This window comes from Vidua macroura, chromosome 5 (assembly GCF_024509145.1).
Source record: "Vidua macroura isolate BioBank_ID:100142 chromosome 5, ASM2450914v1, whole genome shotgun sequence".
Lineage (NCBI taxonomy): Eukaryota > Metazoa > Chordata > Aves > Passeriformes > Viduidae > Vidua > Vidua macroura.
The window spans coordinates 30,934,201-30,956,351 of record NC_071575.1 but is presented as its reverse complement, the minus strand read 5'-3'; the positions used below and the strand labels follow the sequence as shown (position 1 = coordinate 30,956,351).

General features: G+C 47.2%; 2 protein-coding genes across 4 annotated transcripts in view; one reads left to right on the top strand and one right to left on the bottom strand.

Annotated features, from left to right (window-relative positions):
* The window catches only part of PACSIN2 (protein kinase C and casein kinase substrate in neurons 2), a 62,916-nt gene extending 56,209 nt beyond the window's left edge, over positions 1 to 6,707 (top strand). For all 3 annotated transcript variants that reach the window (XM_053977696.1, XM_053977695.1, XM_053977694.1), the window contains 2 exons: positions 882 to 1,078; positions 4,875 to 6,707. In XM_053977696.1, the coding sequence (XP_053833671.1) occupies positions 882 to 1,078; positions 4,875 to 4,987 (310 nt within the window). In that variant the 3' untranslated portion in view covers positions 4,988 to 6,707. The remainder of the gene's footprint in view (positions 1 to 881; positions 1,079 to 4,874) is intronic.
* A 10,586-nt stretch (positions 6,708 to 17,293) lies between these two features.
* LOC128807599 (uncharacterized) lies at positions 17,294 to 19,289 on the bottom strand. Its single transcript, XM_053978093.1, has 3 exons — positions 18,934 to 19,289; positions 18,422 to 18,485; positions 17,294 to 17,715 (listed from the first exon to the last, which is right to left on the bottom strand). Exons 1-2 carry the CDS (start codon positions 19,195 to 19,197, stop codon positions 18,429 to 18,431), a joined length of 321 nt encoding a protein of 106 aa, XP_053834068.1. The 5' UTR covers positions 19,198 to 19,289; the 3' UTR covers positions 17,294 to 17,715; positions 18,422 to 18,428.
* Positions 19,290 to 22,151: the final 2,862 nt, after the last annotated feature.

Below are 22,151 nucleotides of genomic sequence, written 5' to 3'. Positions count from 1 at the left end.
TTTTCTATTTTGGGTTTCTATAACACTGCGCTGGTCAGTGCATGAAGTGTTTTTAAGCAGTTGTGTAAGCAACACTGTAACCTTACTTGTCTTTCCTAACAGATGCCATATCTGTTGCTTGATCTTTGGTTTCAAACTACTGTGGTTATTGGCAGTTGCTAACAGAACTGCTGTTGCTTTTTTTCCTTCCTTTCCCAGTCCTATAAAATGTTAAAACTGATGCGTTTTTCTAGTGAAACTGCTTCTGGAGCTTTACTGTTCTGTGTCTTCTCACTGAATAAATCTGCTTTTAAGATGCTCTCTTTTTTTGTTTAGGACCTTCTTGAGCAGCTGCCTGTTGCTTCAGTGTACACTCTCAGGATATTCCACTCTCTTAACTGGCATGTGCATGCTGAACAATGAATTTCCCTTTAAATGATCGAGTTGTTGCAGTATAATGAAGTTTTTTTTAATTGTGGATTGCATTATAGAAAATGTGTTTGTAGCTGTCATAGAGGTGCATATTGGTTTGGGAGGAAGGTTCTGCAAAGCAATTTAAATGTCTTACCTAAACCAGATAATTCCTCTCATTGACTATGGCATGCCTTGTATCTTTCCAGAGTAAATAATCCCTTGGATTTTTTGATAGATAAGTCTTTTGAGTTTGTGGGGAGATTGATGCGTGTTGGTTTTGCCTTTTTCTAACTTTTTAAATGCTTTGCAAGAATGTTTTTATTTTTTAATGAGGAGTTGTCAGTTAAAGATAGATGAGAAGATACCAGAAAGAAAGTTTCAAAGCTGGGCCTTAGAGTGGAGTTTAAGCATATTTAGGGGTATCTTAGTGGTATTTCTAGTCTCCTATTTTAAAAACAAAAAATAATAATTTCAAAATTGATTTTCAGTGTTAGCAGCTATGAGAAAAACCAAAGCTACCCTACAGAATGGTCTGATGAAGAGTCCAACAACCCCTTCTCCTCCACTGATGCAAACGGAGACACCAATCCCTTTGATGAAGACACCCCTCCTGCCATGGAGGTGAGAGTACGTGCACTCTATGACTATGAGGGCCAGGAGCAAGATGAGCTCAGCTTTAAAGCTGGTAAGTTTGCAACATTCACTTTAAAATATTTATCAAAAAGGAGAAAAGCAGGGGATTCTTTTTTTTTTTTCTCTTCACCTTTATTTTCTGAAGTCACCTGTTTCTCTGTATGTACAATTCCACATAGAGGATCCTGTCTAACCATCATCCCTTCTAATAGTGCTTTTTGGTATCCCCTGTTTGGCAGCACTGAGTCCTAAGCTCTTTGGAATGTGTAGGGTTGCCTCTGAGATATTCCTTTCTTACCATCTTAAGTGAAACAAGATGACCTGCAGAACTGAAAATCCTCTCTCTCCCTTTTCTTCCCTGGTGACAGTAACAGCTGCTGCTTTTAGCTGTCTGGAAATGCCAACCCTACAGAGTTGTTTTTTAAAGGAAAATACTACAGCAGCTATTCTTGAAACTGTTCAATTAAATCAACTGATACCTTCTCTGTTTAAATGGAAAGCATCCAATTTTTGGCATCCAGCTTTCTGCGCTGCTAACTTTTTAGAGTTGATACTTTTAGATACTTTTTAAACTGTCTCTTTTCATCCCTCTTCAGTGTATGTTAAGCACAGGAATTGTCTTTACCTGTTTTTTTTCAGTCTTATGTTATATTAGGGTACACTTAGTACACCTCTTCCTTCTTAAGGTGTTGTATCTCCCTTGAGCCCTAAACCCTTTTTCCCGTCACTGTTACAGGGAGCTGAGAGAACAGAATAGATGCAACAGATGGGGGAGACCCATCACAACTGTTTCCACACACAGGAAGGTGACATCAGGGTGTGATGGCTACACACCACAGGTGCTGCTGCCTCCAGCTGAAATCTACCCCCTGTTCATGACTTTCAAGCCAATTGTTCAACTGTCTTGCCCAGAATTGCTGGAGACATTTTCCAACCAGAATTCCAGAACAAGATTGCAGGAGTAGTTTAGCAAAAGCAAAGAGAACTTCACTTTGTGCAAATGAGAGATAGACACTCTTTGAGTTTATCTCTTGTCCCATTTGCTTGTCATTTATTCCCATCTCCTGTAATAACCAGATGAATTGTAATAGAAAAACAGGATTGAAGCGTTGAAAAGAAATTCCAGAAAGCTTTTGGTTCTGCCTCTCTTTGAGCTAGGGGTAGTTAGAAGTGTGCTGTTTCTGTACACCTGCTGTGGTTCTTAGGTGGATGTTAGGGCTAAAAGTTAGGAAACCAGTCCATGCTGTAGCTAATCAGGGAACTGCAGGATGTCTGTTCTGCTGATGAAGGGGGGTGCTCAGAACAATGAGGTCATATTCTAAATGCAGTTTGTGCTTTCTGAACCAAAACACCCCCCAGCTCAGGTGGTGGTGCTCTGCCTTTAACTCACCTCCTTCCTTTTTTGTTAGTGAAACCACTGAACATCTGACTTTCCTTCTTTGTAGACAAGTATTGTAGGTTTCCAGAGTGGAGGAATGGATTATTTGTCCATGAACTTTGCTGAATTGTGCCCTGACAGAAGTACAGTAGTAACAAAACATCTGGTACTTTCTGTGGAATGCACACAAGCCAAAAGGTACTTTGCATTCTACAGACTTTACCTGCTCCATTTTTCTCAGCAGCAGGTGGAAGCATGCTAATCCTCTTGAAATATATCTCTGGTACCTGTGAAGCAGCGAGGGTTTACAGTAATGAGTCTTTCCTTGGCAAAACCATGCAGTGTTTATATACAGAGATGTAATGGTTAAATACAAAGGTAGGTGTTGCGTGCTGGAGTACCAGCTGTGTCACTTGCATTAAACCACTGAACAAAGTGGCTCCCAGTGTGTGAGGTCTGTAGAAATAAAGCAGAGGAGGTATGAACTGTGAGATATATCCAGACTTCACTTAAAAACAGTGCAGTACTTTGAAGGAAGAGCATTAAAGAATTTTACAACACCAAATTATGGCTTTGATACAATTGTAGGGAAGGGATGATGTGCTACACCACGAATCCCCTTAGAGATGCTGAATTAATAGGATGGCTACTTAGTTATTAGGCAGAAGTGTTGTGTGACTAGCTTTACATTGAACATACAAAAAACTAAGGAAAAGAACTCCCTCTAGGTCAGGTGGGAGCCAATTTAAAATGTACTCAATCCTGTGTTCCTCTGTAGATATCCTAGGCTCCTAAGCAGCTGTCAACAGAGGATTAATGCATTTCAAGGATTTGTTCAAATGTACATGGATATTCTCAGATAGGATTCCTTGGATATTCAAAGAATTTACCTACAAAATGCTTCTAAATACATGTAACAGAATATATGCTCTGCACAGTGTCCATGAAATGTACTTTAATATATGAAACTCATTTTTTTACTGGAGTACTTTTACAGCTGGTGCTTTTTGTTTTGTGTTTTTGGGTTTTTGGTTGTTGTGGTTTTTTTTTTTTTTTTTTTTTTTTTGTTTTGTTTTGTTTTGTTTTGTTTTTTGTTTTTTTTTGGGGGGGGTTGTTTTGTTTTGTTTTGTTTTTCTTTGTTTTTTTTTTTTTTCTTTTTTTTTCCCTCTTGGCAAACAGCCGTGGGAGGCTTCCAAAGAGCAAGAATAACTTTATTCATATCTTATGAGAGGTTTTATAAGCATGTAAGAGGATGGGACATAATTATTTACAATATGTCTGTCTCGGCCTCCTGTGGCCCTCGGTGGCTGAGAATAGTGACAGTAAATGTTGTCCCTGCAATGTTGTCAGAGTATGTTATTCTGTGTTCTGGTTTTATCATCGCAGTGGTTTCATTGTAACTGCTGTGCAGATGACACTTAAAAGTGTTAATATTTTCTTAAACATCCAGGAACACTGAGTTTCCAAGCCCAAGCTTTGATACAAATGCATTTGTTAGGGCATATATTCATTGAAATGTGAATTTTTGGTAGTCTTTATTTCCAGTCTTTATTAACACCTGTTTCACAGAAGGTTTGAAATTGTACACTCCCGTTCTGCAGCACTAGAAAAAGTTGAAAAGTTGTAACATATCTCCATAAACCAAGTAGAGTCTGAAGTGCCAAACATTTGTTCATAATGGGTATTTATTAGTTTTCTGATAAACTTAAAAACTAGATGAGATGAAGCTTATCAGAAAACTAATAAATACCCATTATGAACAAATGTTTGGCACTTCAGACTCTACTTGGTTTATGGAGATATGTTACAACTTTTCAACTTTTTCTAGTGCTGCAGAACGGGAGTGTACAATTTCAAACCTTCTGTGAAACAGGTGTTAATAAAGACTGGAAAAATCTATAGAGAAAATCTATAAAGATGAGTATCCTGAGAAGATTTAATACGAAGCTTGTCGATTTCTACCAAAGAATTTATACTCCTTAGGCTAGTTTATATTCCTAAATGACACCAAGACTCTCTACTATTTGGGACTGTAATAAGTGATTAATATCTTCATCATCTATTTCCTATTGCTAAGATAAAATACACATCAGTTTTATGTAGGGAAAAGATTTTACACAAATTAGCTGCAAGGGAGGAAATAATTGTTACTCAATGTAGCCTTTTTTGCCTGGCTGAGGTGGAGCTTCCTTTGCTCCTATGGAGCATCTTGGAGTCTGCAGGCTCTCAAAAGTCAAACTATTCCCTGAGGATGTGGAATATCAGATGTGCATTGTTGTCAAAGTGAAGTTATCTTATAGTTCATGAATGTCTGAATGGATAATTTGGAAGTTAGCAAGCAAATTCTGAGTTACTTAATGTTTGTAGCATTTTTTTTCCATGTTTCCCTTAAAACCTTTAGACAATAAGCCTAATGAAATATTTATTTGACTTGCACTAAGTTGGGGAAAATGTTCCTTCTTTTCTTCAGGGGATGAGTTAACCAAAATGGAGAATGAGGATGAGCAGGGCTGGTGCAAAGGACGCCTGGACAATGGACAAGTCGGTTTATACCCAGCAAACTATGTGGAACCAATCCAGTGACAAAGGACAAAATAAACACAGAAGTGTCACAAGAGCTCTGTAGGCCTGTACAGTGTATTTAGGTGAGGTGAGAGGAAACTGAATAGATGTATAGAGTGTATATATTTTAATGAAAAGGTGAGGGCTTGATACTGAAATAAGGCTGAATGAAAGACAAAAGCTTGACATTGTTTTCACAACTTGTACACAATGCAAAGAAAAGGAATAAGGTTGAAAAAATAGTATGATAGGAAAAATATTTTTTAAACTTCTTCTTCCCACATGGTCTGTTATTGTGGATCCTAAACATTTTTGCATTTTCTATGCTTATGCCTCATCCTACCCCAGGTATGTGGCTTATGCTCACTTTTGTTTAATCAGTTATTTTAAGTGACCTTCAGTAACTTGCAACTTGAATTTTAAAGATTATTATAGTTAATTTTTTATTTGTTCTTATCAATGTCTGAAAGATGCAGTATTTTTTTATTTAAATGCTATGTAGTTAAGCACCTTTTTGTATGCTTTATCAATTAATACTTAAATTATGACATAGATTTTTTAGTTACCACTTGACTGAATGAAAGCTCTTTCCATGTTGCAGTAATCTTTCTGTGTTGTCAGCATGGCTTGAAGTTGTAAATGGAGTTGTAAAACAAAATACTGTATTTAATAAATATCTGTTACAGAAGGTTATTTGTAGCAGAGATATCTGCAGGTGTCATGGGTTGGGACATGACAAATTACAAATGTTCTTTATGTGGGTTGACACTTGAACTAAGAGTTTTCCATCTAGATCTTAAGTGGCATTCCAAAGAAATATAAATTATGCATAAGCCCCTGAAGAGTGGCTATTTCCAGCACATGTTTCCAGGGCAAAAAAAAATCTCCTTTTAACTGCTAATGATTTTTGGGTGATTTGAAATGTTAAATCTGTGAAGGCTGGTTATCTTGAACAGAGAAGACTGTAAAATAGACTAAATGCTTTTATTAAGAACCTATCTATGTTGTGTATGTGTACATATAATTTGATATTCCAAAATATGAAGAGCATGGCTATTAGTTATCAAGCCTTTTGGTGTCAATAAGATTTAGACTATTTTAAGAGTTTAAATTATAGGTATATTTAAATCTGCTTTCCTTCCATATCCTTTACTGTACCATAGACAAAGTATTCTGTGATTAGATTTTTCAGAAGCACAGTAAATACACTAATATACTCAAAATCAGTATTTGTGGATAAATTAATGAGTCAAAGTATAAACTAGCTTTAGTCCAAACATGGATTATTGTAGCAGAACACTGTAAAATCTACATTTGTTTGCAGTTACAACTTGGCCAGCTGTAATCGTGTCAAATACGCACATGTGACATTGAAAACTGGGTTGTAAAACTATAGCAGCTCTGCGTTAAAACTAGGTATCAGGTAAGTAGATATGCCATGTTAGGAAGCTACACTGTAATGAAGTTAACAAATCTTTTTCAAGGTAACTATAAAACACTGTTGGTAATCTTGGACTTTTATCATTTGCTTTTTGAGCTTATAGATATATTTAGTCATCATTTCCAGTGAATCCAAATGTGCAAGCTTAGAAAGTGGATGTATGTATATGTCTGTCAACAAAAACTTACCAACATCTTTGTTCATCCACCGGACAGTTGCTAAAATTGTCAGGAATTACTGGTTTGGGTCTCTGTATTGTAAAATATTTTAGAAAACAATAAAATCTGTTAATGTCTTAAATACACAGAATGCACCTTTTACTATTTCAATGTATGTCACAGCAAAAATAATCTCTGCATTTCATTGCAATTCATGGTGACAAAATCTGCATTGTGTAAAAGAGCCACAAGCAGGAGTGTGACATGGGTGGCATTGTGCCATTAACAAGAAAGGGAGGTGACATGCACAGGAATTCTTGGCAAAACATTCCATCAAAATCTTCATGGAAGAAGAGGAAACTGTCTTTTATGGGTGTACAGAGTCCACTGTGATGCTGCTTTCTGTGGTGTTGTCAAGTCTCAGATGGTATGGGTGAGCAGTTAAGCTTTTTATTTCTTTTTAAATATAGTATCTGAATATTTTCTGCCTTGTTGACTGGCAGTGATTAATGCAGTGCTGTTTGTGACAGCTGGCTGAAGGTTTTCTCTCATCTCCTCCATCAACACCTGCTGAACAGCAGATCCCAGAGGTTCCTCCTTGGTTCAGCCAGGGTCTGGCTGGGGGCCTGTCACCAGTGGTGTCCCCCAGGATTAATTGTTTAATATATTAATCAGTGCCTTGGGTGAAGGAGTTGGTGGTGGCACAGAGCTGGGAGGAGCAGCCAGTCCCCCTGGGGCTGCTCAGCCCTTCCCAATGACCTCAGCAGGGTGGAGGGATGGCCAGAGGGGCTGCCTGAAATCCAGAAAAGGCAAATGCAGGGTCCTGCACCTGGGGAAGGACAATCCCAGGCACCAGGACAGGCTGGGGGTCACCTGCTGGAGAGCAGCTCTAAGGAGAAGGGCCTGGGGGTCCTAGTGGGCAATGAGCTGTCCCTGAGGGCAAGGAGACCAGTCAGAACTCTGTAAGGTACTTCTGCAGGTGTTTCACATTTCTGTGGTCCTAAGTAACTTATTAAATAATCAATAAACAATCAACTGCCAAGCTTTTAATAAATCTACAAGTCCAAACAGGAATCCCTCTGGGGACACACAGGTATCCTCCCACCTTTTATTACTGTAGTCAGTAACTGATTAAATGTTCATTTATTTTGTAGCAGTTTACTTCAGCTTTTATGAGGGACATTAGCAAGAACTCTTTGAACATCCAAGTCACTTGTTACCTCAGCTAGATCATCTTGACACATGAAATCTCTAAGCCTGCAAGGTAAAAAACAGATCAATTGTGAAGTACTGTGCTGATAGACACTTCTGGAATCCATATGCAGGAAACACTGAAATCTGACTGCCCTGGCAGAGATAAAACATGTGGCAAATGCAGGTGGGTTTTGCTGTGGGATGCTACATGCAGCTGGAGCTTCTTAAGTCCTTTGCATTGCTGGTGCAAACAGCAGCCTCACACAACTCAGTGTTGCTGCTTGTAAATCCCAGTAAATAGCAAGAGTTTGGCTTTGTACTGGACAATGGTGTTAGGCTGTAGACACTTCCAAAAGTGGAGAGCTCTATGAAACCTCACCTGTTTGAAGTGGTTATGCTTCCTGATATTATCAAGACAAACACTGCATTAGTACTAAATAAAAAAGTTGAACTGGTTTCATCAACTGGTTTTTAATGTAGATCTTAAACTTCATTTCCATTTGCTGGGAGAAACATTTGAATGCTTGATCTTTCTCTTCCAGGGAAGGCTTTTTCTGTATGAATGCTGTCCCTTTGAGGTTACCATTTGCAGAGGGCTGGCCTGAAACCTGATGAACTGCAGTTGTCATGAGACAACATATTTACAGCATAACAGTGAGCAGATACAAACTTTGCTTCGTGTGACTGAGCTTTCCAAAGGTCATCAAGCAGAATTTGTACTTACCTAAAAGCAGTGAAGATGTAGCTGGCATGACCTGGGACTCTACCTATATTCCACCACTTCTCAGCAGCACCATGAGGAGAAACCAAACAAGGAGGGAGGCTTGATAATAACTGGCCAACAGCACTGATGGAATTTGACAGAACTAAAAGCTTTGAGTATTGGAAATGGCAGCAAGTATTTTGGAGCTTTGAGAAAGTAGGTGTCCACTGGAGCTGTAATACCACACAACTCCAGGCAGATGCAAGTGCCAATTTCTGGTTATCAAATCAGCCAAAGAACACACTGTTCTCAGAAGAAAATCCCAAATGGTTCTCCCTTGTATTTTTCCTTTCCTGGCAGGGCTGTCTGGCCAGCTGCAGGAGCCCAAGCATTGCTGTGGCAGTTGGATAGGTGAGAGTATGAGAAAGTTACTTTGCCTGTGCTTCATCACCTCACAGAGCAGTCCTTGTGCCCAAAAATTGCCAAAAAAAAAAAAAAAAAAAAAAAAAAAAAATACAGGCAGAAGCCCTCCATTTCCAAATGGCTGTGCAGAAAAGGGGGGATTAGCAAAGGATCAGTCAGGGAGAAAGGGCCTCCAAATGTCTTCAATCCCATCTCTGGCTCAACACTGAACTTGAGACAGGTTGCTGAATGTTGCTCAACCTCCCAGGAGAGAGTTTCCACAGCTGCTGTGAGCAAACTGCTCCAATATCTGATTGTCCTCATCGTGAAAGCATCTCCACTATCAAATTGGAACTGTGTTCTGGGTTAGTGTGAATTCAGAACCCTTGGCTTTTGATTTGCAAACCAGCACCCCCACCATCACACTCTGGCAGTGAATTGCTCTCATTTACACATGATTAGAGGGCTCCTAATGCAGGGCAGGCTGCACTTCCCAGGTATTTGTTTCTGAGCATACACATATAACAGTGTTCCTCCACGTATCTATTTGTCAGACCAGCTGGTATGGAAGCAATTCTTAAGGGGTTCCCTGTGCTCTGGGAATACAAATAATGTGTTCTGGCCATTCTTGGAAACCACCAGCAAGATGTGATACTGCCACACTGAGGTACAATTGGCAAAGTAGCACTTGGGGGCCACTTTCCCACCACTGCTGCTGTTCTCTCTCTGTGCCTTCCCTCTTTCTGCACTCCACTCAAATCACAAACTTATTGAAGAATGAGAGACCCACCTCTATTCCCTAGAAAAATTCATCACTTTTCAGGGTTTATTCTGTTGGCTTCCTTTATTTAGACCAGTTTGATTCTCCCCTGGGCCTGGACAATCACCATTAGGGCAGAATAGGATATGGGAGGTGTTTCCAAAATTTCTTGAACAAATTGGTGTTCATTCTCATGGCAAAGGAAATGACATCACAAGATACCATGGACAGCGATCCAGGGAAACCTGGACCTTCTTCCTTTGCCATGAGCATGAACACCAATTTGTTCAAGAAATTTGTGATTTGAGTGGAGCACAGAAAGAGGGAAGGCACAGAGATGTTCACATCTCTGTGAACAGATGAGCACAGCTGGATGACCCAGTCTGTGGAGGGGAGGGGAACCCCAAACTTGTGCTTGCAATGGGGTAGAAGGTGTATCAAGGAAAGAGCCTTTCACAGAGAAGGTATTTTCCAAGTTTCTGAAATTCAGTGACACTGTGTCTAAGAGACCAGGTAGTTCTTAAGGCCATTGTGATGCTTTTTCTGTATTGGTGTCAGGAAAGAATTAGAAAGTCCCTCCCACACCTGGTGAGGGTGGAAAGCCTGAGGATGGAGTGCCTCAGACGGTTCCCCTGTACTGAACTCACCCCGTGCAAGACTCTCCGAGGTGGATTGGTACCTGTGGTCGCTCAAGCAGATATGTCTCTCCTTGTAGTGACAGCAGATGCCACACAGGAATTTAGTGCTGATATCAGCAAAGCCACATTATCACACTGTGTGCTGCCACTCTCAGCGGGGCTCAGTGGGACAGAACCAGTTCAGGCACAGAGATCTCCATTACACTGCAGGGAAGCCTTGTTGGGTAAGGACAGAGAGGAAGGAGAGTCAGAAACATCGGCAGCTTTGATCTCACAACTCTCCCATCAATTAATTAATTCTGTATTATTCATGTTATAGACAATACAGCTTGCATCAGCAACTTCAGAGAATATTTCTTTTGACTTCTTAAGCATCTTTAAAGGTAAGACACATCTAAGTAAATATAATAAACCATGTGCATTTAAGTTGATGGCAAGTTCCCAAAATGTCAATTTGAAGAACTGTGATTATTTTGCCTCAGTTACAGATTCCATCCAATTTTTGACAGGGATTTTCTATTTATTATTTTAAAATTTTAGTAAAAATACATTTTTAGTTAAGTACTGCAAGTTTAAGTGGTTATGTGGTATGTAAATTGCTGAATGAAATTATTCTGCTAACTGGATTTAGTACCAATGAAGCGATATACGGAATAAATAAATAGACTCCACAACCTGAGGTAGTTATGAAGTGGGTATGTATGTCAGCACACGACATAAGTGAGATATCTCTCCAAAACTTGTGCCCCGAGCCTCAGTCTGACCCACACCTTTATTCCCAAAAGTGTTCCATATGCAATATATTGCACAACTTTTCAATGCATATTCAACCCCTGGCCCCGCCTGTCCTCGCCTCTCATGCTAAATAAGTCCACGCCCTTCTTGGCACACGTGGTTTGCTGTGGTGGTCGTATGGGAGTCTCTCGGTGGTCCTGAGGCTGAAGATTGTGGTCTTCCTCATGACTCAACTTTTCCTCTCTGCGCGTACGCTTTTGATCCTTTGGTGCTTATCTGAGTACGTCTGTCAGTCTTGATAGGCTTGGAGACAGAGGAGCTTCTTTATCTGGGTTCTTTGCCTCCTCTGGTATTGTTCTTTATGCAAGAAGCTTCAGAAATTTGCATTTTCTTATGCCCTTTGTACTAGGCAGAGGTTTCTTAAGTAAAATGTTAAAATTCAATACATAACTCTACAAGCTAAAATATAAATGCTTAATTCATTTTGTTAACTTAAGTAAACTCCAAAAATCTCTATTTCACCAACTGTCCCCTCTCCCCTGACATGTTAAAAACTTCCTTGCCTAACTTAATGATTGTGTTAATTCCTGAATGATGAGGTGAGCTTGTAACCTTTTTGATAGAGTTCATAATTCTAGGTTGTTTATCTTTTGCATGTAATAGGAGAAGCCTTGAGAGATTATTTGCCTCATAGTAATCTTGGAGAGCAGTTTATAGTCCTGTCCTGCACAGTGTCAAGAGTGATCTGTGGCCCTGTGGCACTGCCACCCACCCTCCCTGAGAGCAGGCACTGCTCCAAGCTGTTGGATCAGACACAATTCTGCTTTAACTGTAGTTGAGCTTTTTGGACTCTGAGATGAGGTGGGAAAATTGGTCACAGGACCAGAACACACTGGTACAATTCTGAAAATGCTTTCCACTGACTGAGAGTGCTTTGTTTTCAGCTGGGTTTGGGTTTGTTTTTTTCTTTTCCTTTCCACCTCACCAGCCACATCCTTTAGGGTAGATAAACACTAAAGTGCTCATAAGGAAATGTGCTTTTTTAAATTGTTGTTATTCACTAAAGCACATAAAAAATGAAGCATTTACAATATTCAGATGCTAATAAGACATTTCCTGTGTGCACCTGAGCAGCAACAGCCAAGGCCCCTGCCCCAGCATGGGAAGTCCAGGTTTGCTGCTCTGTACTTGAGGGAGGGCTTGGGAGCTGCTTCCTGGAGGATTGTGCCAGTGGGAAGCACATGCCATCCTCCTCAGGGACAGCAAGATGAGGAAGCACAGACCTTCTGGGCTCTGTTTTCCACCTTTGCATTCCATCTCTGCTCCTTGCCCTCCTCATTCCACTTCCCAAGTCAGGAATGAGTCAATAAGGTCCTTGCACCTTATGGTGGGAGCACAAAACCTACTTTGCCTGCAGAGAAGGCTTGAATGGCTCTGTTTGTATATAACACAAACATAAATGTACTCAAATGGAGACCAAAACCTGATGGCTTTGCTATTTCCCTGCAGCTGTCCAGGCACTTACACAACCTTAGGGGTAGGATTGGCCATTCAGCCACAGCCCTTGCTCCAGCACTGCCAGTTAACTTCAGGCAGATCCAGTTCAAATGCAAACCTCGCAGCCCAGCCCCACAAGGATCTCCTGTAATCCACACCTTAGCCTGGTATTCACTTTTAACACTCCTCCAGAGCCCTGCTGATCCCCACACTTCAGAAAGCACCTGGCAAGCAAAGCCACCTCCCCATCAGAGAGCACAAACAGAACCTGGTGACAGGAGACAAGACACTGCTGGTATTAAATACCTGTCTGGGTAAGCCAGCGCATTCCTGCTTTACACACTGCAATTTATGTTTTCAACAAGCACAATGCAAAGTGCAGGTCAGACATCACATGGGCAGGAGATACTAGATTTTTACTGAGCCTATGATGGGCATAGAACTGTGTGAGTGATGGTTGTGAATGGCTTAAAGAGCTGCCATGGCTGAGACTTTTCTTGCCCTTCAAGAGCTTTTTGGTTATCCCACTTACAGAGTTTTATCAGATTTCTCATCCCTAAAAGAAAATCTGATTGATTTTATCCAAGTTTGAAGTTAGCTCAGCTCTAAGCAGGGAGTGTTGGGACTTGTTGACTTTCCCATGCAAATTTTTCTGAGGCTCTTAAGTGGTGATGGTTGTGAAAAGGAGAGGAAAAGGACCAACAGGTTATATTTAGACTTTTAATGTATTTAAATTGCAGTAATTATATTGATTATTTATTATATAAAAATAATTGTGATAATTTTCCTTGCACTTTATAAAATTATGATCTATGCCATAGTTGGAGCATGATAATCATGTGATAATCAGAGGGAATTTATGAGGTGAAAGGTGAGGAGAACAAACCAGAGAGTTCTGCTCCCCAAGGTTTGGCTTTGTATCAAAGTGCACAGTTTGGGCTTCGACCACCACACTGGCTCAAGGTCCCAGGATAATTTTCTCTGTAAAATTCAATTTGTTAATCCAAATGCTGCCCAGACACTACTGTGGATGAGTAGGTGCTCAGTTCCTTAGCTGGCTGTGCACATTCCACTCTTCCCTTTCTCCATCAGCTGTTGTGCAGCTTCTGGATCACCCTCAAGAGTTATTGCTGAGGAGTTGGCCTCCAGCAGCTCGTGTGTGATCCTGCCTGTGGATTGGGTACTGTATTTGCAACTCTTCTTTAGGGAATCTTCTTTGTGCGGTTAAATGGTGAAAATATTAATTTTCTGGGCAGAAATGCTGGTGTTTCCTGTGTGCCCAAAGCCCCCAGGGAAACAGGCATGAGAGAAGACAAAAAGGGCTTTCCAAGAAACCATTCCTTTGTGCATGGAAACAGGGCATGGCACCAACTTGGGGAAGCCTCTGCAGTAAAAAGAGAACCCACCGGCTGTTTCCCAATTACAGGTTAGATTTTTTTCCTTATTCCCTATCTTTTACTGCCATCTACTGGCTCTGACTGAATGGCTTCCTCGTTGGCCCTGGAGTAAATCTCTCCTGTGTAGTCTAAGAGCTACAAGTTTTGACAAGGGACCCTCAGAGAGGGCTTTGGGGATGGATTAACTGAGAAACATAATTAACTGAGAAACATAGCACTTGTGGAATGGTAAGTTCAGACCACAATTGGGAAGAAATAATGGATGAGAAGAAGAAATGAGAAGACAATTCTGAAAAGTCAACCCTTCAGTATTGCATTTCAGCATTTGGAAAACAAGCAATTTGGGGTTTGTTTGTTGGTGTATTTATTTTAAAGGAAAGCTTTTGTTTAGAAAACAGCCCCCCAGAACCCTCCCAATGTTTAATTTTAAACAGGTCTATATAAAAGGGACTAGAATGCATCACGAGTGTTATTACATTTTTGTGGCCTTACCTGCAGCCAGGATTAGCAAAATGGCTCCAAGAGGCACCTCAAAGCTCTCTCAGGTGAAGGAAAGCAACTGCTTGCTTGGACAAGAGTATCCTGCAGTTTGTTTCTCTCCTAATGTGCTGTCAAGGAATAACATCCTGCAGGCATTAGCTGTTTGGCTGTTTTCATGGCTCCAGGAAACTGCAGGTAATATTATAACTATCAGCATCTTATCAGTGTCAGATCTTATAAAGGATCAGATGGGTATTGAGTCAGGCAAAAAATACTCATTCATTCATTCAAAAATCAATCATTCATCACAATCTTTGATTTTGCTGTTGATATGAGAAGGATCTTTATCATGGTTGGGCCCTGACAAATGTCCTCTTCTCTCCTCTTACACACGGTTTCTGGGCAAATCCACCTGAATACACCCATGCTCCTGCTCTCAGAACAGGAAAGGAGAGAAGGCTCCAAGTCCAGCCCTTCCATGTTGCTGCAACACAGCCCAGTATGGAACCACTTAGCTGTCACCAGGTCTCCTTCTGCCAGGAACAGAGCAGTGACCTCCTGTCAGTAGGTACCATGTCGACCAGGATTTTTTTTTTTTTTATTCCAGTACATCCTTTCCCAAGGAAAGCACTGGAGCTGAGCTGAGCATTGGATGACATGCATGTGGAACAGATCATTCCCCTCCTTTGTGCAAAGTTCAATGGCAAAGCATGGAATAACTCACAAGGAGGGCCTGGAATGAAAATGGGTCTGTTAAAATTAGGCAAGGAATGCAATGAGAAAAAATGGGCATCCTTTTTGTGTATGAAAAAAGTAGGGGGAAAGAGTTGAAACATGGCACTTTTATTTGGTGCCACTTCTCATTTTTTATGGATAAAACCCCATAGTGAGCAATCAGAAGAGAAGTGGGAAAACTAGGAGCCTTTGCCTTCTACAGTGGACTTAATTTCCATTTTCTCTTCTCTTTCAGGACAGGAAAAAACACTTAAATCATCCCATCTTTGCCAACAGCTTTTTTGGTGTTTGAGCAGCCAAACCCAACAGGCTCCAGAACTGCTGGCCTGCACTGGAGGGCCCCAGGTCCTGCCCATGGTGTGGGGTGAGTCCCCAGCTGTCCCCAGAGTCCCAAATGCAGAGGGATCTGCCCTGGTTTCAGGCTATCCTTGCCCTGGTTCCTGCAGTCCCCAAGGCCTGGGACAGAGAGAGAGCCCTGTCCAAAGGGGCCTTTGGCTCCTTGTCAGGAATGTGGTGGCAGCCCCGGGGGCAGGTGGGAGCTGAGACCTGGGGCAGTGTCTGAGGCTGAGCCAGGGCAGGGCAGTGTTTATCTGGAGGGGGTTGGCCCCACACGCTGAGTTTCAGCAGGATCAGGGTCACAGATGCTGCATTTTGTGCATCCTGGGAGTTTCTGTCCCCCCAGAGATTTCCTGCTGGGATGTGGCAGCGCAGGGAGCAGAATTAAACCTGCACCTCCCCTGGGCATTGCTGGCCTTTGTCTCTCTGTTGTGCCATCAGACCAGGGGACTTTGCTGCTATCACTGCCACTCCAGCTGGGGGCTGTGTCCTCCTGGCAGCCCTTGCCAGCCCCACACACGAGCTCCAGAGGTGCCTCTGTGCCCTGTTGGGAGTGTTTGCTGGGAATGTGCCTCATCCCTGGAGGATCCCTTTGTTCCAGAGTGGCCAGAGAGAGCTTTTGGGCTTGTCAGCTTCAGAGTTTGAGGGCAGGAGTCACTGAAAGGGAGAAGGACAAGGAGGTTTGTCAGAGTGGTGCCATCAGACCCCACCTGACAGTCTGTGCTTTGTGTGTGAGGTCCTTGTGAATTTGCACTGCAGGGAATGAATGTCCCCTTCCCAATTCAGCCCAGCAGATCCCAAGGGCTCTTACAGGAATATTTATCCTTTACTTCCCTTTGTGACAACTTAATCTAGAGCAATTCCTGATTTCTCCTGGAGAAAACCTCATGGCAGAGGCCGTTTGCAAAGGAGCCCAGAGTTGTGTTTGGAGCAGAGGGTGCTGAGAGCTTCACTTGCCTGTGGTGCCCCAGCCTGGCAATATCCTCATGGAACAGCCTAGGCAGATGGGATTAGATGGAGCAAAATCCCTTCATGGAAGAGGTTCTCTCCTGTGCAGATCAGGCATGGGGCAGGAAGTGAATTTTGGAAATCAGATTTCCCCCAGAAAGCATCACTCGCATCATCCTGAATGACGTGACCTGTGCCCACTGCTCAGGATTCACCCAGCCAAAATCAAGGGCAAAGGTTGGTTTGGGTTTGAGAACTTGAAATAACTTTGAAACAGAATAAATCACCTTTTTCTTCTTCTTTCTTTCTTTCAGATGCTAGACTTGCCTCTGTGGACATGTGCTGAGCTCTCACTGCAGGGAACTGTCAGGCCTTGATGGCTGTGAGTTCATGTTCTTCTCACTGGGGAATTGGAAATAATTATTAATCAATTGCAGAAGAGTTTTATCAAACCTTTCCCCTTTCTCCCATAGTGTGGAACAAGGGCAGAGAGAGTGATCAGAGGAGCAGCCTCAGGCTGGAGAGAGGCAAGAGAAAGGCAAAGCTCCCACGAGTTCCCACCCTGGGATCTGGATTGTCCTTCTGGGGGATGCTGGGATTTACATCATTCCATACATTTGGCTGCTGAAATTTCCCAGCCCAGGGGCTTTAGCTGACAGGGCAGCACAAAGATTGTTCTCTGTGTGGCACCCAGATTTGGGGTTCAGTATCAGCTTTGCTGGTTCAGATGAATTATACCCACAGCCCCAGATTCCCTGCTGAATTCCTGCTGGAATAACCTGACAGTGCCTCATAGAGTCTGGACATTCCCATGCAGAGCTGCCACTTGAACAGCAGCTGTGGCAGGAACCAGCAGAGGTTCCAGGACAAAGACAGGTTTATATTACAGAGAATTTGCTATTTATAACCCTCATCCCCCAGCCCCGTTGATGTCCCTGGGGGACACTTGACAGAGTTCCCTGGAATTCAGCTGATTTCATCCCCCTGAGTTCAGGCTCCAGTTGATGTTTTAGAGCAGGAGAAGGCGGTGGCCGGATGCGTTCCTGGCCCATGCTGAGGCAGCCCCTGTCCCCAGGGGAGGACATCTCTCCCTGCAGAAGCTGAGTCCATTTCAGAGCCCCAGGAAGTTCTTTTCCCTCAGGAAAGGGATGCACATCCCTGCTTTCAGCACACCTCCAGTGGGACCCACCTGTGAAAGCTTTCCATCAGTTCTGTGGTTCCAGCTGATTCCCTGAAAAACTCCAAACTTAATGCAGACAAAACTTCATCCGACTCCAACCTTTTATTTAAAGGCAACTTTGAGGGCATTGCTTGGGGTTTCATTTCTGTGGGGGAAGATTCCCTTGGACTTTAACGCTTTAACTGAGGGATGATGTCCCCAGGCTGGAAGGGAAGGGGTTTGGGGGGCTGGGACACCCTGGGGATGTGCGGGAGCTCCGGGAGGTCGGCACCGGGAATTGCTGCCTGAGCCCCTCCGCAAACGCACCGTGCCGACATTCCCAGGCAACGCCAGCTGTTCCAGCTGTTCCTTGGGTAATTCTGGGCTGTGGGCTGGGTCTGTCTGGGCTGAAGCATCTCCAGGTTCAGAGCAGCCCCTGGCTGAGAAGCCGCGGGCAGCCCTTTATCCACGTCCATCCCAGCACTGCCCGGGCATCCCAGTGCCCATCCCCGGGATGCGTGGGTGGCACGCTGCCTGCCACGGGCAGGACACTGAGGCACAGCTGCTCCCCTGCAAATACTGAGGATAGGAGGTACTGGTTCCCTTTCTGGGGCTCCCGGCCTCCTCCTGCCCTACACATTCCCAGCCAGCTGGGACACACTGAGGAAACACCAAGGAACATTCCTGGCAGTGAGTGGGAGTCACCAAGGGCTCCATGCAGCTCTGGGCCAGAAAAATGGTCCCAGCCTCAGCACCTGCAGTGATTTGGGGCTGTGAACACTCACCTCCAGGAAACGCCCCTCTGCAGGTGGGACCAGCCCTGACACTCTCCAGAACTCTGGCTATGGACCAAGCAAAACCTCATGACTTACCCTGCTCTCATTTCTCCTTGGAAAGGGACATGGATTGAGCACCTTTACAGCTGTTGGGTAAATCCTGGAAAGGGCAGGAAAGTAAGATTAATAGAAGAGTCTTGTGCTGTCCTGTGAGACACCAGCCAGTTCTGCTCTAGAGCCATTCTAAGGGCTGGTGTGCAAAACAGCACTAGCAGGAAAAAAGGAGCTACATTTGCATAGGCATTCCCTTGCTGGCAGCAGCCATCCCCATCCCGGGCAGGACTTTCCTCATGAGTCTGAGATTAGCTCAGGTGCTTGAAGCAGGGTGTTGACAAGGCCAGGATTCTGAATTCAATCCCCACGTGGGCCAATAACTTATCACTGTTTGACTTGATGATCCTCGTGGCTCTTTCCAACTCAGAATCTCCTGTGCTCCGGAAATAAAGAGCAAACAGCTTACACTGGCTTTTTAAACCCCCGGGTTTTTCCACTGGGGAGTGCGAGCCACAGAGAAAGTGGGGGAGAGGAGGGAGAGCATCAAGTCTCACCCAGCAGGTGTCGGATGAGCGGCTGGAGCAGGACCGAGCCCCGGCGGGGCCCCGGTCCCGCACCGGGAGCGGTCCGGACTCGGCCCCAGCGCCTGCCCCGGAGCGGCTCCTCCCGCCCGCGGCGATCCAGCTCCGTTCGTTCGGCGGGGGCGCGGCGGGCGGGAGCCCACGGGGGTTCGGGCACGGGAGAGGAGTAGGAGGACGCTGCTCTGCCCAGGGGGGTGCGGTGCCCTCGGGGCTCCGGGGCGGGGGGGGGCTCCGCATCCCCGGGGCGCTGCGGGGCCGAGACCGCACCGGAGCGCGCTGCTGCCGCCGGGGGGCGCTGCGCTCGCGCCGCCGCTCCGTGTCCGCCAGGCGGCGCCCCACGGGCCGGGGCTGCGGGCGGCGCCGAGGGAGCGGCTGCGTCGGGAGGGTCCCGGGGCCGGTACGGGCGGTGCCTGCGCCTCAAACGCTCCAGCCGCGATCCAGCGCCTGCTCCGGGGAACCGCCGCCCTCCTCCTGGGCCCGGCACCGGCACGGCCCCAGCTCCCCACGGCCGCAAAGTGAACGTACCCGGAGCCGCGGCGGGACCCCAGCCCTGTGCCAGCCGAAGCAGGAGCAAAGTAGCAGCACCGGGCTCGGTCCCAGCGCCCGTCCCGGAGCGGCTCCTCCCGCCCGCCCCGATCCCGGTCCTCACCCCAGCCCAAATCCTGCACCCCACCCGCCGAGCGGCTCCTCCCGGGACCCCTAGCAGACACCAGCAGGATCCGGACCCAGCTCTCCGGGCCCAGATCACGATGCCGGTACCACCTCAGCGCCTCTAGCTCCGCGCAGCGCTCCGAGCGCCGGTCTCACCGCACCCCGGAACGAGCATGCACCGATCCACCGGGATTTATGGGCAGGGCCGGGCCGGCACAGGTGCGCGGAGCCCCAGAGCGCCTGCGCGGGGCGGGGCCGAGGGTATTTAAACCGTGGCGAGAAATTTGTGGAGCTATTTGCCTCTCGGCGCGCGGTGCGGCCGGGCTGGGCTCTGTATCTCTTTTTCTCTATATTTCTTCTACATGTCTTCTCTTCTGTACTTCTTTTTCTCTATACCTCTCCTTTCTCCCCTCCCTTCTTCCCCTCCCCCACCCCGGCTCCTCCTGCCCCCTCTCCCTGCTCCCCTTCCCCCACCCCATTCTTCCCCCAGTTGCCTTCAGTCCTCTCCCTCCTTCCTTCACTTTTCCTTCCCCCCTCACCCCGGCTCCTCCTGTCCCCTCTCCATACCTTTCCCCCCCAACCTGCCTTCAATCCTTCCCTTCCTTCCTCTCCCCTGCCATTCCCCCAGCCCCCTCCCCTGGTGCCCTGCACACCCCGACCTACCCCCACCCCCACCTACCCTCTGTCCTTGTCACCCTCATCTCGACCACCCCGTCTGCTCCCCTATTCTCGTTCTCCATCTCCCGCTCGCTCTTTTCCTCGCAGCCGTGAGGCTCGGGACGCTGGAGAATAAAGCCCAGAGGGCCGGAACCCGGCCCCCCCCGCCCTCGCTGGAGTCCCCCCACACGGGGCCGGACCCGCTCGGTGGGTCCACCCATACCGGTCTAATACACGGGCCGACACTGCCGGGGTTGCGGCTTTCCCGACATCACACTGGGGGGGGGGGGGGGGAGGTCGGGGCTGGGGGTCAGGGAGGGCCTCCTCCTGAGGAGGTGGTCCCGGGTGGGTTCGGGGTGGGACCCAGCCAGAGGAGGGGGTCCGGGGAAAGGGGCGGAGGGGGGGCTTTCCCCCCTCTAGGCCCCTCCTCCGGACGGGCCCCTCCTGGGACCCCCGACTCCGGACCGGGGCCCGGAGGGAGGGTGGGGGAGCCGGGGCAGGAGGGGCGTTCGTTTGTCTGGCGATTTTTGTATGTGCGCTCACGCTGCAGACTGATGTGACCCTTTCGGCTTCCCCCCCACCCCACCCGCCCCCTCCATCCCCCCGGGCCCCGGTCCGGAGGAGGGGGTCCCCGGGAGGGGGCCGGGGCGAGGCAGTCCGGATGGGTGGACGGGGCCTGGAGGGGGAACGGCCCCTCCGCCCCGCCCCCTCCGCCGGAGGGGGCCCTCCCTGACCCCCCCCCTCCCACCCACCCAGGACCCCCTCCTAAGGAGGGAGCCCCACTTAACCCACCCCCCGACTAATCCCCCCCCGCCCCTCCTGAGGAGGGCCCCTCCCTGACCCCCCCCAGTGTGATGTGTGGATCCCCGACCCCCCCAGTGTGATGTGTGGCAGCCGGAGTGCCGGCGCTGTGCGTGAACAGCACTGCGGACCCGCCGAGCGGGTCCGGCCCCGTGTAGGGACTTCAGCGAGGGCAGGGGGCGCCGGGCTTCGTCCCTCTGGGCTTTATTCTCCGACACCCGCGGCTGCGGGAAAGAGGGAGAGGGAAGGACGGGGAGAGGGGCGAGATGGGGGGGGTGAGGAGGGGTAGAGAGGGGGTTCGTGGTGAAGAGGGAAGCGGGACGAGAAGGGAAAGGCCAGGTGGGGGAAGAGGGAGGGTGGACAGAGGAGGAGGAAAGGGGAATAGAAGGGGATAGCGGGGTAGGGACAGGAGAGGAAGGAGTGGGGGTGTCGGGTTTGGGGGGAGAGGAGGGAAGGGTTTCGGGGCGAGAGGGAAGGGGGAGAAAGAGGGAGAAAGAAAGGGAATACGGGGAGAAGGAAGGAGGGGTAGAGAGGGGGACAGGAGGAGAGGCCGAAGCCCCCGAGCCTCACCTGCGGAGCCCACACAGGAGCTCCCACCCGCACCGTGCTCTGAGTGAGCAAATGACAGCCAAGGCGATTTCCGGGGTTTAAATTACCTCGACCCCGCCCCGCGCAGCCGCCCTGGGGCCCCGCGCACCTGAGCCGGCCCCGCCCCGCCCCTGAAGCTACGGCCCCGCCCCGGCCCCACCCCGGGCTGAGCCCCGGGCCCGCCTCACGGAGCTCCGCCGTGTCCGGGATGGGGCCGGGCCCATCGCTCGCGTTCCCGCCCCTCACACCTGGGACGAACCGGGGCTGGGACCGGCAATGGGACCGAGGCTTCGGGTCCGAGTCCTGCCCGTGTCCGCTGGGGTCCCGGGGCCGGAGGACAGGGGCGGGACTGGCGCTGGGATGGGGACCGGGCTCGCCGCGGGCGGGAGGAGCCGCTCCGGGACGGGCGCTGGGGCCGAGCCCGACGCTGCCGCTCCTGCTCCGGCTGCGGCCGGAGCCCCCAGACCCCGCCGACCCCCGCAGAGCTGGGGGAA